The sequence below is a fragment of the Nematolebias whitei genome, chromosome 23, assembly GCF_014905685.2.
Source record: "Nematolebias whitei isolate Nwh7 chromosome 23, NemWhi1, whole genome shotgun sequence".
Taxonomy (NCBI): domain Eukaryota; kingdom Metazoa; phylum Chordata; class Actinopteri; order Cyprinodontiformes; family Rivulidae; genus Nematolebias; species Nematolebias whitei.
This window is the reverse complement of record NC_056520.1, coordinates 11,373,204-11,384,991: the sequence shown is the minus strand read 5'-3', so window position 1 is coordinate 11,384,991 and position 11,788 is coordinate 11,373,204. Positions and strand designations below refer to the sequence as shown.

General features: G+C 38.1%; 1 protein-coding gene across 3 annotated transcripts in view; it reads right to left on the bottom strand.

Annotated features, from left to right (window-relative positions):
* Positions 1–11,788, bottom strand: part of dmd (dystrophin) — a 274,434-nt gene that overhangs the window by 51,357 nt on the left and 211,289 nt on the right. For all 3 annotated transcript variants that reach the window (XM_037696602.1, XM_037696599.1, XM_037696600.1), the window contains 2 exons: positions 4,615–4,678; positions 3,254–3,314 (listed from right to left, as the gene is read on the bottom strand). In XM_037696602.1, coding sequence (XP_037552530.1) covers positions 3,254–3,314; positions 4,615–4,678 — 125 coding nt within the window. The remainder of the gene's footprint in view (positions 1–3,253; positions 3,315–4,614; positions 4,679–11,788) is intronic.

Below are 11,788 nucleotides of genomic sequence, written 5' to 3'. Positions count from 1 at the left end.
GTCAAGACCAAGACCAGAGTGTACCGAGACAAGACCAAGACTTTTAGTGTCTGAGACCGAGGGAGGGCAAGACCAAGTCAAGACCTCAAATAATAATAAAAAAAAAAAAGATAAAATATTTTTATAAAAGTAGATATACACCTAAAAAAGTTAAGTTGAAAAGGGGAGGGCATGACAGCAGTAACAAAAACATGTATTTAGCATTGAGTCATGATATCACTTGGATTTGAACTAGTACGTTTTTCATCCAATAAAAACAAAGATGTTGACAAATAAACTGGACAATATTCTGGCAGTTTAGTGATATTTCCACAGTTGTGGTCTTGACTGACTAAAATCCAGAGTCCTCAATGTCCAAGACCGAGACCAAATGTGATTGAGTCCGAGACAAGACCGAGACCATCAAAAAGTGGTCTTGAGACTGGTCTCAAGACCAAGACCAGTCTCGAGTACTACAACACTAGAATTCACATGGTTAAATTGGCCCCACAGGCAATTGGTTGCTTAACACTCCCACTGCCCTTAGATCAAAATGACCCTTGAGGTCTAATGTATAATTCTGACCCAAGGGTAGCAAAAGGGGTTCATTTGCTTTGACAAATAAAACAAATCTCACTGGCTATGTTTGGTACCTTTACTTTGGAAAAGCACTTGTCCTACTTCCTGTTTAATCCTGCCTGCAACTCAGAAACTCTGATTTGTTTCAGCTATACAAGGCAGAGATAAAACTCTCTTAACTCCCTTCCCCCCCCTTTCTTGGCATTTCAGGGAGCAAAACCGTGACATCTTCTGAGGGGGGGTTCTTCCTCTCTGACAAGAGAGAGAGACAAGTAGGGACAGAGAAAGTAAAAAAAGGTGACATATTTTCCCTGTCAAGGCCATGGGGGTTGAAAGAGAGAACATAAAGGAAGAGAAAAGCAAGACAGGAATAAGAGAGGTTAAGAAGCTACTTTTTCTTGAGCGGAGAAGAGAGAGGGGGCTGCTGGTGGTCAGGGTCTCTTTGACTTGGGAAATAGTGTTGTAGGCTTTAACAAAAGAGAAACTACTAGCAGTTTACAGCCTTGCACTGCCATCTGTGAGATTCTCTATACATGCAGTGAGGATACAAAGATCTGGAAGGTCTGCCCTGGACTTGTTACACTGACATCGCTACCAAATAATTATTTATAAATGATGACAGAGGACAATCGTGTATAAATGTCAGGGATTCCTTTAAAGCATTCGTGTGCAAGTCTTAAACACCTGCCACTAGAATAAATAGGGTAAAAGTGTGTGAGAGCAAGGTGGTCTACAAACCTGACTCCATTTCACCAATTCTTTCAAGAGGTTAGGCTCATGTCCCCCTGCGGAGCATCGGCCACCAAAGTGTTTTTACCTCTTGGATTCCAGAAAAGAGTCTGCCATGCGATTTTATTGGTAGGCTTCTGCAGTGTATGTCCAGTCCATCTCCATTTTCTTCTCACTATTTGACTTGCTAAAAGTTTTCCCCCTGTAAGCTCCCATCAATCCTCCTTTCTAACGCTATCCTTCCAGCAGATTCCCAAAGTTCTTAGACAGTAGTTCACAAAGACCTGGATTTTGTGCTATCTTCTTGGTTGATCTCCATGTTTCTGCACCGTACAGCAGGACCAATTGCATATTAGATGCAAATACATGAAGCTTAGTTCTCATTGAGAGTTCTTTAGATGTCCAGATGTTCTTCAGTCTAAGAAATGTTGCTCTCATCTTCCCCTCTCCTTGTTAGGACAACTTTGTCAGTACCTCCAAGATTGTTCACAATTGCTCCAAGATACGTAAACTCATTTACATCTTACAATCGTTGCCATTCGATTATAACAGGTACTTTGTTTGTGGTGTTTATTCTGAGCACCTTTGTTTTCACCTTGCTGATCCTCAGATCGTCAGGAGGAATGAGACAAAATAATTGCAAACTGCGGTGAGAAGATTGCGGAAAGAAGCCAAAAATCTTTGACACATTTCACAGTTTAACAGCAATGCTACCAAACACTAAGAAGTGAATTTGTGACAACAAGAAAACAATTCTTTCATTATATGGAAATTTGAGAAATAGAAATACATTTTGAAAATCCTTTCTGACCTAAAAGAAGGTTTAGTCTGATTTAATGTCAGACGGTAGGACAAAAATCTGTCTTTGTATACAGTATGTAAATATGTGGTTTTAACTATATTGGGTCACAATGAAAATAAGTATGATTGAAGGAGTCAACAGTGTACCAAGCATGGTAGTGTCATGGACCAAGTACATGGTGAAAATGCAAGCATCACCTCATAATGCCCCATACAGAATTCCTCAAATGAACAATGATGGTCCAATGCTTTTCATACCAAAGTAATAGACTCATCCTATGTTGGGGAAAGATGAAGTTGTAGCCATTTTGGTTCCACCTTGAAAACATTTTAGCCCAATCATGGAATATCACGTCACACAATAAGTACGTGTTGTGAATGACTCTCAGCTACTACCGCACAAAATTTTAGCTCAACATCTGTAAAACTGAGTTATACCCATTTTAGTGTTGGCTAAGGTCAATGAGCTGTGGAAGCCATCTTGAATCAGGCTGACCCAAAAAGTTAATTGGGTGTAAATATTTGTTAACAACATAGCTTTTGCATCACTGGACAGATTTTAATGAAATTTGTTGAAAGTAACTGAGGGAGGTACATCCAAAGGGTATTTTATGTGGTGCACATGGGGGATTGAATGTAGGCCTTCTTGATGATGGGGTGCTAGTTTAAGTGGGAAGTAACCTTGAGCTTTTTTTATAATTGGATGGCATCTAAGATAAAAATAACATATCTAGAGATAAAAAATGTTATAATCCCTAAAATAAATAAATAAACGTAATCATGCTATGACCTTAGTCAAGATAAATTCCTAACCACTGTCATTGCTAATTTTGCATTAGACATTCTACTTCCACTAACTGATCTCAGAACGTGGACCACTCCAATGCTGAAAGCTTCCATCATCAAAATACTCAATCCCCTCTTCTTTAATAAGTTGAAAATTACAGTGAACAGCAATTTCTCTGTTTCTTTTTTCTAGATAGTTTGGGGCTGAGAAGCATAGTACAGAAAACACTGGTTTGAAGCTACTGCTAGTCTTTTTGTACCAATCAAAAAACATAAAAAGAACACCAAACTCACTCTTTGCAACTAGTTTATGTTTATAGACAAGTGTTTCCAAAAAGTCCAAAACCTGTCAGTCCAACAATCAGCGATCGGTACTTACTTGATGTAATAGGGCACATTGTTTGGAGAGATGCCCTGCTTAAATGGGCTTTCTACAGATGCTGAAAAACAACACAAGAGACAAAGAGTGTCACAAAAAACACTAAGACAACAATAGTAAACCGCTTTCTCCCGCCACTTGAGAAACGGAAACAAAGAACTGGGGCGTAACAGTGAAAGTATTTGTACCAAACATCTGGGAGGGAGTACAGCGAACCGGATGAATAGGTCGTTACAGGTGATCACTGCTCCTATCTTCTTTCATGTTCTATTCAACTGCGTTTTAATAACTGCCACAACAGAAAAGTAGTAAAATAGCTTTTGAGTGCTACGTTTTAGACAATCTACATTTTGCGTGTACCACCCCAAATCTGAGAAAGATGGAACGTTGTGTATAATGTAAATAAAAACTCAATGCAAGGATCTGCAAATCTTATATACCTACATTTTATTTACAGTGAAACACAGTAAACATATTAAATGTTGAAACTAAGGAATTGTATTGATGACGGCAATACATCTGCAAAAAGTTGGAACATGGTCATGTTTCCCATGGCATGAAGCATTCCCTGTTTTTGTCTTGACGTATGATTCTCGTTCAACAGTCTTGGGTATTCTTTACTAGATTTTTGACTAAATGAGGGCATACTTTGTTTTAAAGCCCGTTTTACATTGATGGGGCTTTCTAAATGTGTAAGCTGCCTGTGCCATATGCACTAACCCTTACCATCAGAGAGGCAGGCTTTTGAAATGTGTGCTAATAACAGGCCGGCTGGTGCGTCTCTTCTTTAGTATGGAGGTATGGCGTCGATGGTTTCCAAAAAGAATTTCGAATTCTGATTTATCTGACCGTGGAACAGTTTTCTACTTTGCCTCAGTTTATTTTTAACTCTGGCTCAAAGAGGATGATGGAGTTTCTGGATGGTGTTTGCGTAGACTGATGATTAGTACTCCACGTGAATGTGGATCTGTCACTCTCCTGGGCACTTGTAAAGATGCATTCTCTGCCTTTACATAATATGTTGTTGTATGACACGTGTTCCTAGAGTGAAGGACAAAATAGTAACGTGATGAGAAGCACAAATTGCTGAAAGCTAGTCCTGTGTTTGGAGAGGTGGCCGCTAGGTGGAGCATCTAGACGGGACTGGGTAAATGAGACAGTGACTATATCTTCAAAGAAAACTCAAACAATTACTGATGAATTCAAAGACTGTTGAATAAAAACCGTATGGACACAATTAAAAACGCACGGTTTCCAGTTCCAAAATTAACCATCACTATCGGTTTTCAAAATCCTTGTCAGACGCTGAAAACCAGAAAACTAACTTTTTGTTCCTCTACGTGTGAGTGGGTTTTACTCACCATGCGGAAGTCCAAAGTCCCTGTGAGCATCAGTAAGCTGTTTCAAATGTTCTTTGACGGAGATCTGGGAGAGAAAGAAACAAACGTACTAAGGCAAGTCTTGTTTGCTTGATATCTAGTCCACCGTCAGTGTTTTCATTAAGTTTACTAAAGTAAATAGTCTAAATATTAGAATGCTTTAAAGCTGACTTAAACCAATTTAATAAACCATATCAACAATGTTGAGATAAAAAAATTGCATCAGTGTATCCAATTCAAATCAATTTAATTCACCGTAAATTATTGTCTTTATAGCTTTAATTCACAATAAAGGTAATATCAGAGCTTTATATAAAAAAACAAACAGTATATTACTACTACTAACGCCAATTTTGCTACTGCTAATGGGAATACTGCTAATGCTAATTCGACTTCTACCAATACCAATTACACTGATGAAAATTCTGCTACAACAAATGGTAATTTTATTACTGCTAATCTTCTGTCGCTAATACTAGTTGTACAATGCTAACGCTGTCTACCAACGCTAATTTAAGAAGTTCTAACACTACTCCTTTTTCTAATTATTTTTAGCTTTTGTTTAGCGTTTGCTACTTTTAACTAACAATTTACTAGTTTTGGATAGTGTTTTGATACTTAAATCTTTTAGCTAGATTTTTGCTACTTTTAGCTAATGCTTTGCTAAATTTAGCAAGTTTTTTTTCTTCTTTTACTAGAACATTTGCCCTTTGCTACTTTTATCTTTTAGCCACAGCACTGCTCTTTTTTTTTAAATCGTTATTCTTTTTTGCTACTGCTCATTTAGGTTATAGCATCATACGACTACTTTTAGCTTTTGCTTTCTTGCGTTAACTTTAACAGTTAACAGTTTTAGCATTTTTCTTGAAAATTTAGGCAAAGTCTTTCAGCATTCCCACTGCACTTTTGCAGGAAATGCAATTTCTCTAGTTACAATATACAGTAGTCCCTCGCTACTTAGCGGTTTGTTTATTGCGGATTTGTTCTATCGCGGTTTTTCAAAATAAGATTGGACATGACACATAACTGACTGATTGATGGACGAGCCGCAACATCGGCACGAAATTTTTATTTAAAATAAATTATTTTGAATTATTTAGCACCTGCTGCACCTCTGTACAGCCCAGAGCAGCAGAAAAAGCTTCCTCCTGCAGCGTTGTGCAGCCCTTACTGCTGTAGGATAAACTTTGTGGGCGTGGCCAAGAGCGCTTGCGGTGGCAAAGAGCAGAGGAGGCAGGGAGCTGAAATCATGACATTCTGTGCTCTTTTAGAATGTTTAGAGTTTAGAAACATTGTTTATAATATTGCAAGAGTGTGGGAAGGGTTTAAAACGCTTTAATATATATCTATATAAATAATAAAATAAACTACTGCTTACTACTTGTACTACTATTCCTACTTCGCGGTTTTTCACTTATCGCGGGTCTTCAGGGTACGGAACGAGGGACTACTGTACACAAAAGAGTTATAGTAATTATTTATTAAAAAATCTATATATATTTCCACTACACATCATTTTTGAGAAAACAGAATTTATGCTCTCACAGAATAATACATTTATTTATACTGTAACAGGAGCACACTGGCAGTGACACATAGCATGTGTGTATCAATGCTACCGGTAGCACATGGCACATTAACAAAGACAAACCAGATTTGCACAGAAAAACTAGGGAAGAAAACAAAGATGATTATGAAGGTGAAGTGAAGGTGTTGGATAAATCACAGAGGATGCAGGCTGAATGACGAGATTGAGATAATTGCACCAAATGAGGGTCACTGGGTCTCCTAGTACTCCAAATTCTCCGAACATGGACATTCCTGCAGTCAGCATGCCAATTGAATGCTCCCTTTTAACTTGCAACATCTGTGATATTGTACTGTGTGATAAAACTGCACATTTTACAGTGGCCTTTTGTTGTGGTCAGCCTAAGGCACACCTGTGCAATAATCATGCTGTCTAATCAGCATCTTGATTTGCCATACATGTGAGCTGGATGGATTATCTCAGCAAAGGAGAAGTGCCCACTAACACAGATCTACACAAATTTGTGAACAGTACTTCAGCGAAAAGGGCCTTATACGTACATAAAAAAGGTCTTAGATCTTTGAGTTCAGTATACATAGACGAAAAAATTATGATAGATTGTTTATATACTATTATTATTATTATTTTAATTTGTGGATCCAAAAATGTGGATGCATTTGGATGGTTCAAGTGAGTGGCTACTCATCAACTGCCCACCCTACTACTACTGCATACAGTATACTACTATGAAAGCCACTGGTCCTACTGCTGTTGATTGACAAGAAAACAATTACTGTATTTTCCGGTCTTTAAGTCGCACTTTTTTGCCGAACTTGCATACGCTGCGACTTCTATGCCGAAGCGACTTATGTATGGATTTTTTCCCCATATTTATAAACCAATTTTTGACTGAGATATGATCGTTTTCATTCATTTTGACATTGCAAATATTGAACACTACCATTTTCAGCCACTAGATGGCATTCGAGTAGTATGGCATGCTGTTGTGTCATGTAATAAGTAAAAGTTGCTATTAATGACACAATCGGCTTGCCATAGAATTTCACCTTCGTCCAGCTGGAGCAACTGTCAAATCAGCTTCATTCCGCTGTGCCGCCACGGCGAAATGAAGCTGATTTGACCATTGAAGTGCATTTATTAAGTAAAATTTCAACTGAGACACACCTTTACTATAAAGTCGAGCAAACAAGTAATTATTTCTAGGTGTTAATCTTGTTAAATTCTTGTTAAAGTCCTCCTGTGCACGCTCCCAAGGCCGCCATTTGGCAGCCAATCGATTTTTGGCACAACACCGGCCCACGTTTCCGGGTTGTCAGCGGTGACGTGTAACAAATGCGACGCGTCAGTGGTGACGCATAATAGATGCGACGTATACGGCGAAGCGACATATTTATGGATTTTTTTCAAATTATTAGACATTTTTGGACAGTTGCGACTTATAGGCCGGAAAATATGATATTTGGTACTGATTTTTTAAAGTACCTATTTAGTGTTCAAGTTCACTGGGTCACTTTTTGTGACCCAGTGAACTTTAAATGATGTTTCTACAGTGAACTACGTCTGCTCCACGGAGAGATGTGTTTTCTTAGTCATTTCACCCATCGTTATCTAAGGGGAATTGTTCAGTTTTTTTTTATTTATTATTTTTGGCAAGTTTAGTCTTTGCTACCAAAACTCATAGCATGCTATTCTTAATTGAGCTTCCTGCTTTGATGTATTTCTCAGAATAGGTTTTCTCACATCTGCTCGCGATTAGTGAGAGTGGTTTAAAGTTTACGTATTGACAGCCTTAAAACTGTTGTTTAGGGCCTAAAAAAATATCCTTGAAATTAAGTCCAGCTGAAAATGCAGCTAGCTGCAAATAAAGATCTTGAAATGTGATTTAAGGAACTTTAGGAACAGCTACTAAATGATTGGTGGATTCAGATTTTGGTCAGTCTATAGGGCACAGTAGCATTCCTCCATAAAGCGCTGTATATCATTCATGGATCAACAGAATATTTTAAGTAATAGTCAATATGGGTTTAGAGCAAATAATTTAACATCAATGGCTCTCATGGAACTAATAGAAAAGATAACAGCTGTGGATCAAAAACAGTATTGTGTAAGTGTTTTTGTTGTTTTATAAAAGGCCTTCAACACTACTGACAACATCAGTCTCCTTGAAAAACTGAATAAATATGGCATTAGAGGATTAGCACTACAGTGGATATCCAGTTATTTGAATAATATGAGATAGTTTGTACAGGTAAACGATGCAAGATCAGAATTTTGTGTTAATGAATGTGGAGTTCCTCAGGGCTCTGTGTTGGGACCAAAGTTGTTTATTTTCTATGTGAATGATCAAGTTGATATGTCAGGGCTTTTGAACTTGGTTCCAACTTAAGTTATCTTTAAATTTGGAGGGAAAAAAAAACTACATGATATTTAGTAATAGTAATATGATTATTGAAGTCCCATTTAAAATTGACAGTATTGAAATTCATAGAGTTAATAAAATAAAAATTTGGGGTGTCGTTATTGATGAGAAGCTGACATAGAAATCTCATGTAAATTACTTAAGAATAAAAATAGTAAATCAATTGCATTACTGTATAAAGTAAGAGAGGTTTTGAATGACAAAGCTTTGTATATATTGTATAATGTAATGATTGTTCCATATTTAATCTATTGTATTGAAGTTTGGGGAAAAGCATGCAAAATAATTACAACCCCTATTTTTATTTTACAAAAAAAGAGCTATAAGAATTATTAGTAGGAAATGACCCAACAAATATATTATTTCATCAGTTGAAATTATTACAATTTTATGATTTGGTTGAATATAGTATTTTACAAATCGTGTATAAAGCTCATAAAAAAAATTACCCCCAAATATTCAATTAAAATGTGTTAAAAAAAGAGAGTCATTGTAACCTTAAGGGAATGGAAACGTTTGTAAAACCTCCATTTAGAACTAGTCTGAAGGAGCTGCGTTGTAATTCAGGGAGTACGATTGTGGAATAAATTTAAAAAGATGATTAAGTTAAAGTTGTTGGGAAGGTATGGTGCCAGGTGAAGAATACCTGATGTTTTTTTGTTTTTTTTTTCAATTTGGATACGTAGTTTTGGCAAACACACATTACCTGATCCCCCACAGAAAATAAATGGAGAAAATACAATGATGGGGGGGGGGGGGGGAAAGCTGGATACCAGCGGGTGTTGACAAGTTCTGAAACTGATAGACTGAGATGCGTTACAGTCTGTCATCGTGGACAGATTGCCTGATTCACCATTCAGCCTTTCATCTGCTTCTTACATGGCATGTCCACTGATGACACAATGTGTGTGGAAGAACGTGAAAGAGAGCGACCCATGGTGTGAGATGGAGAGCAGATGGCGATACAACAGTGATGACTGAGCCTCTTTTTCAGTTCCTACGTAACCAAATTCTGAAATTACCTTCGAGTCCACCTCATCCAGTCCATTTCTGCCCGAGTAGTTTTTCCCCGTATCCACAGTAACCTAATTAGAATCGTACAAAAGAAGTGTGGGATTGTTGAGGCAAAATTCGTTGCCACGAGAGACCGCGTCGTGTCCCTGTGTACACCATCAGCTGCGAGCCTTTAGGCATAAAAGAACACTATGAACTCCATCAACAGACCTTAATATCCAGTCATCCCACTCCCCGACACGCACGGAGTCATACAAGCCCAATTCTGACAAAGTTGTGTACAATGTAAATAAAAACAGAACACAGTTATTTGCAAAACTCACTAACCCGTATTATTCACAATTGAGCATATAAACAAATGTTTCAACAAAGAAATTGTGCCTGTTTTTTTTTTAAATGGGGTATTTTAGAATTTTACGGCAGCAACACACCTCAAAAAAGTTGCAACAACAAGTCTCCCCTCTGTTTTACTAATAGACTGTAAATGACCAGGGAATGTACCCTTATGGAAGTGTACCACTCAATCCGAAACTAAATTGTCATTGACCTTTGACGCCTACCAGATTGTCTATGCCAACGTAAATTAGTAATTAGTAAATCCTTCATCAGATTCTTGTTTTGTATGTTATTTGTTGTAAAAATTCTTCATCGTTCCTATTTAAAACATGCAGATGATCTAGTAAGCCACCCCTGCTATACCCTACAGTGTTGGTGTCCTGGCGTTCACTACAGAACAAAGACGCGTGTGAGCCAAAGCATCTGGTTAGGTGCTAACTTCAGAAGGACTGGCCGTCTGGTCCCGTCACTGTAGTTCCATCCAGAATTTCGTCTCGCAAAATGAATGGCGCAGCTGATTGGCTGTCTGTCAGGCCCTGTTATCATCACCTTTTGACTTCCAGTATAGCTGCCATTGTGTTTATTGACACTGACAAAAGCACATCTTGTGTTTCCTCAGATCAACAATAGCTGCTTAGCCAACTTGTCTTTGATTTAGCAAAAATTAACCATTTATTATTTCAGTAGTAAGGAAAAGCCATCTACCAGGACAGTCTTGAATGTACTGTAGATGCAGTTTTCATACGTGCACAGGTTATCTATTTGCAGCAACGTAAACAAAAACCTACAGTTGTAGTCAGAAATGTACACAATGCAAACAAATTTCATTTTAATTTGTTATGTTTTTTTTGTAAATTATTTATTTGGACCATTCTGAGTTGAGCTTAATGTGGGAGCAGCCAAAATTTCTTGAGGCAAGCAACACTTCAAAGAGTCCAAGTCACTCGTTGCTTCCGCCAAGCTCTCTGCCTCTGCGCCAAAGCTTCCCAACTATCACCACTCACCTGAGTCAAACTCCATATTGTTTCAGCCTGAGCTGATCTCCACCCTCTGGACGGATTCTTCTTGTTGAAATGTTTCGTCTTTTATCCAAAACACTTGGTCAGTTGAAGTCTGACAAGGTCTTTTGGATTAAAAAATAAAAAGTTTTTCCTATCCACTGTTGCCACTGTGCTTGCTCAGGATGGGAGACTGCAACGTAGCCAAGATTCAACTTGTCTGCTGGATTCCTTAGATAGAAAGGCCAATTAGTAAAGTTTTCTATGTATGTGAATGCTTCTGTAAAGTGCCCTGAGACAACTTTGTTGTGATTTGGCACTATATAAATAAACTGAATTGAAATTGAATTAAAAGACAAAACGTTTCAACAAGAAGCATCCGTCCAGAGAACCTGACTTAACTTTGTTAGATTTTTCTACCTGGATTATTGTGCATGCTTCAGGATACATTATCTAAACCAGTTTTGGTTCCAAGGGGGTCTTGATGCAGCCTCTTTGCTGTCCAGTCTTGGAGAGGGTCCAGGCAGATGCTCTATGCCCTTCAGTCTTTGTAGGAGTCTAAATGGATGCTCTTTTCTTTCCTGTCTTTGTGGGGTCTAGGTGGACTTTCTTTGTTCTCCAGTCTTGGAGGGGGTACAGACAGATACTTTGTGTTCACCTGTCTTTTTGGGGTTTAAGCGGATGCTCTTTGCTCTCTAGTCTTGGAGAGAGAAGGACCAGTTGAATGCTCTTTGCTTTCCTGTTTTGTGGGGACTAGTTGGACACTCTTTGCTTTCCAGTTCTGTGGAGACTAGTTGGACACTATTTGCTTTCCAGTTCTGTGGGGACTAGTTGGACACT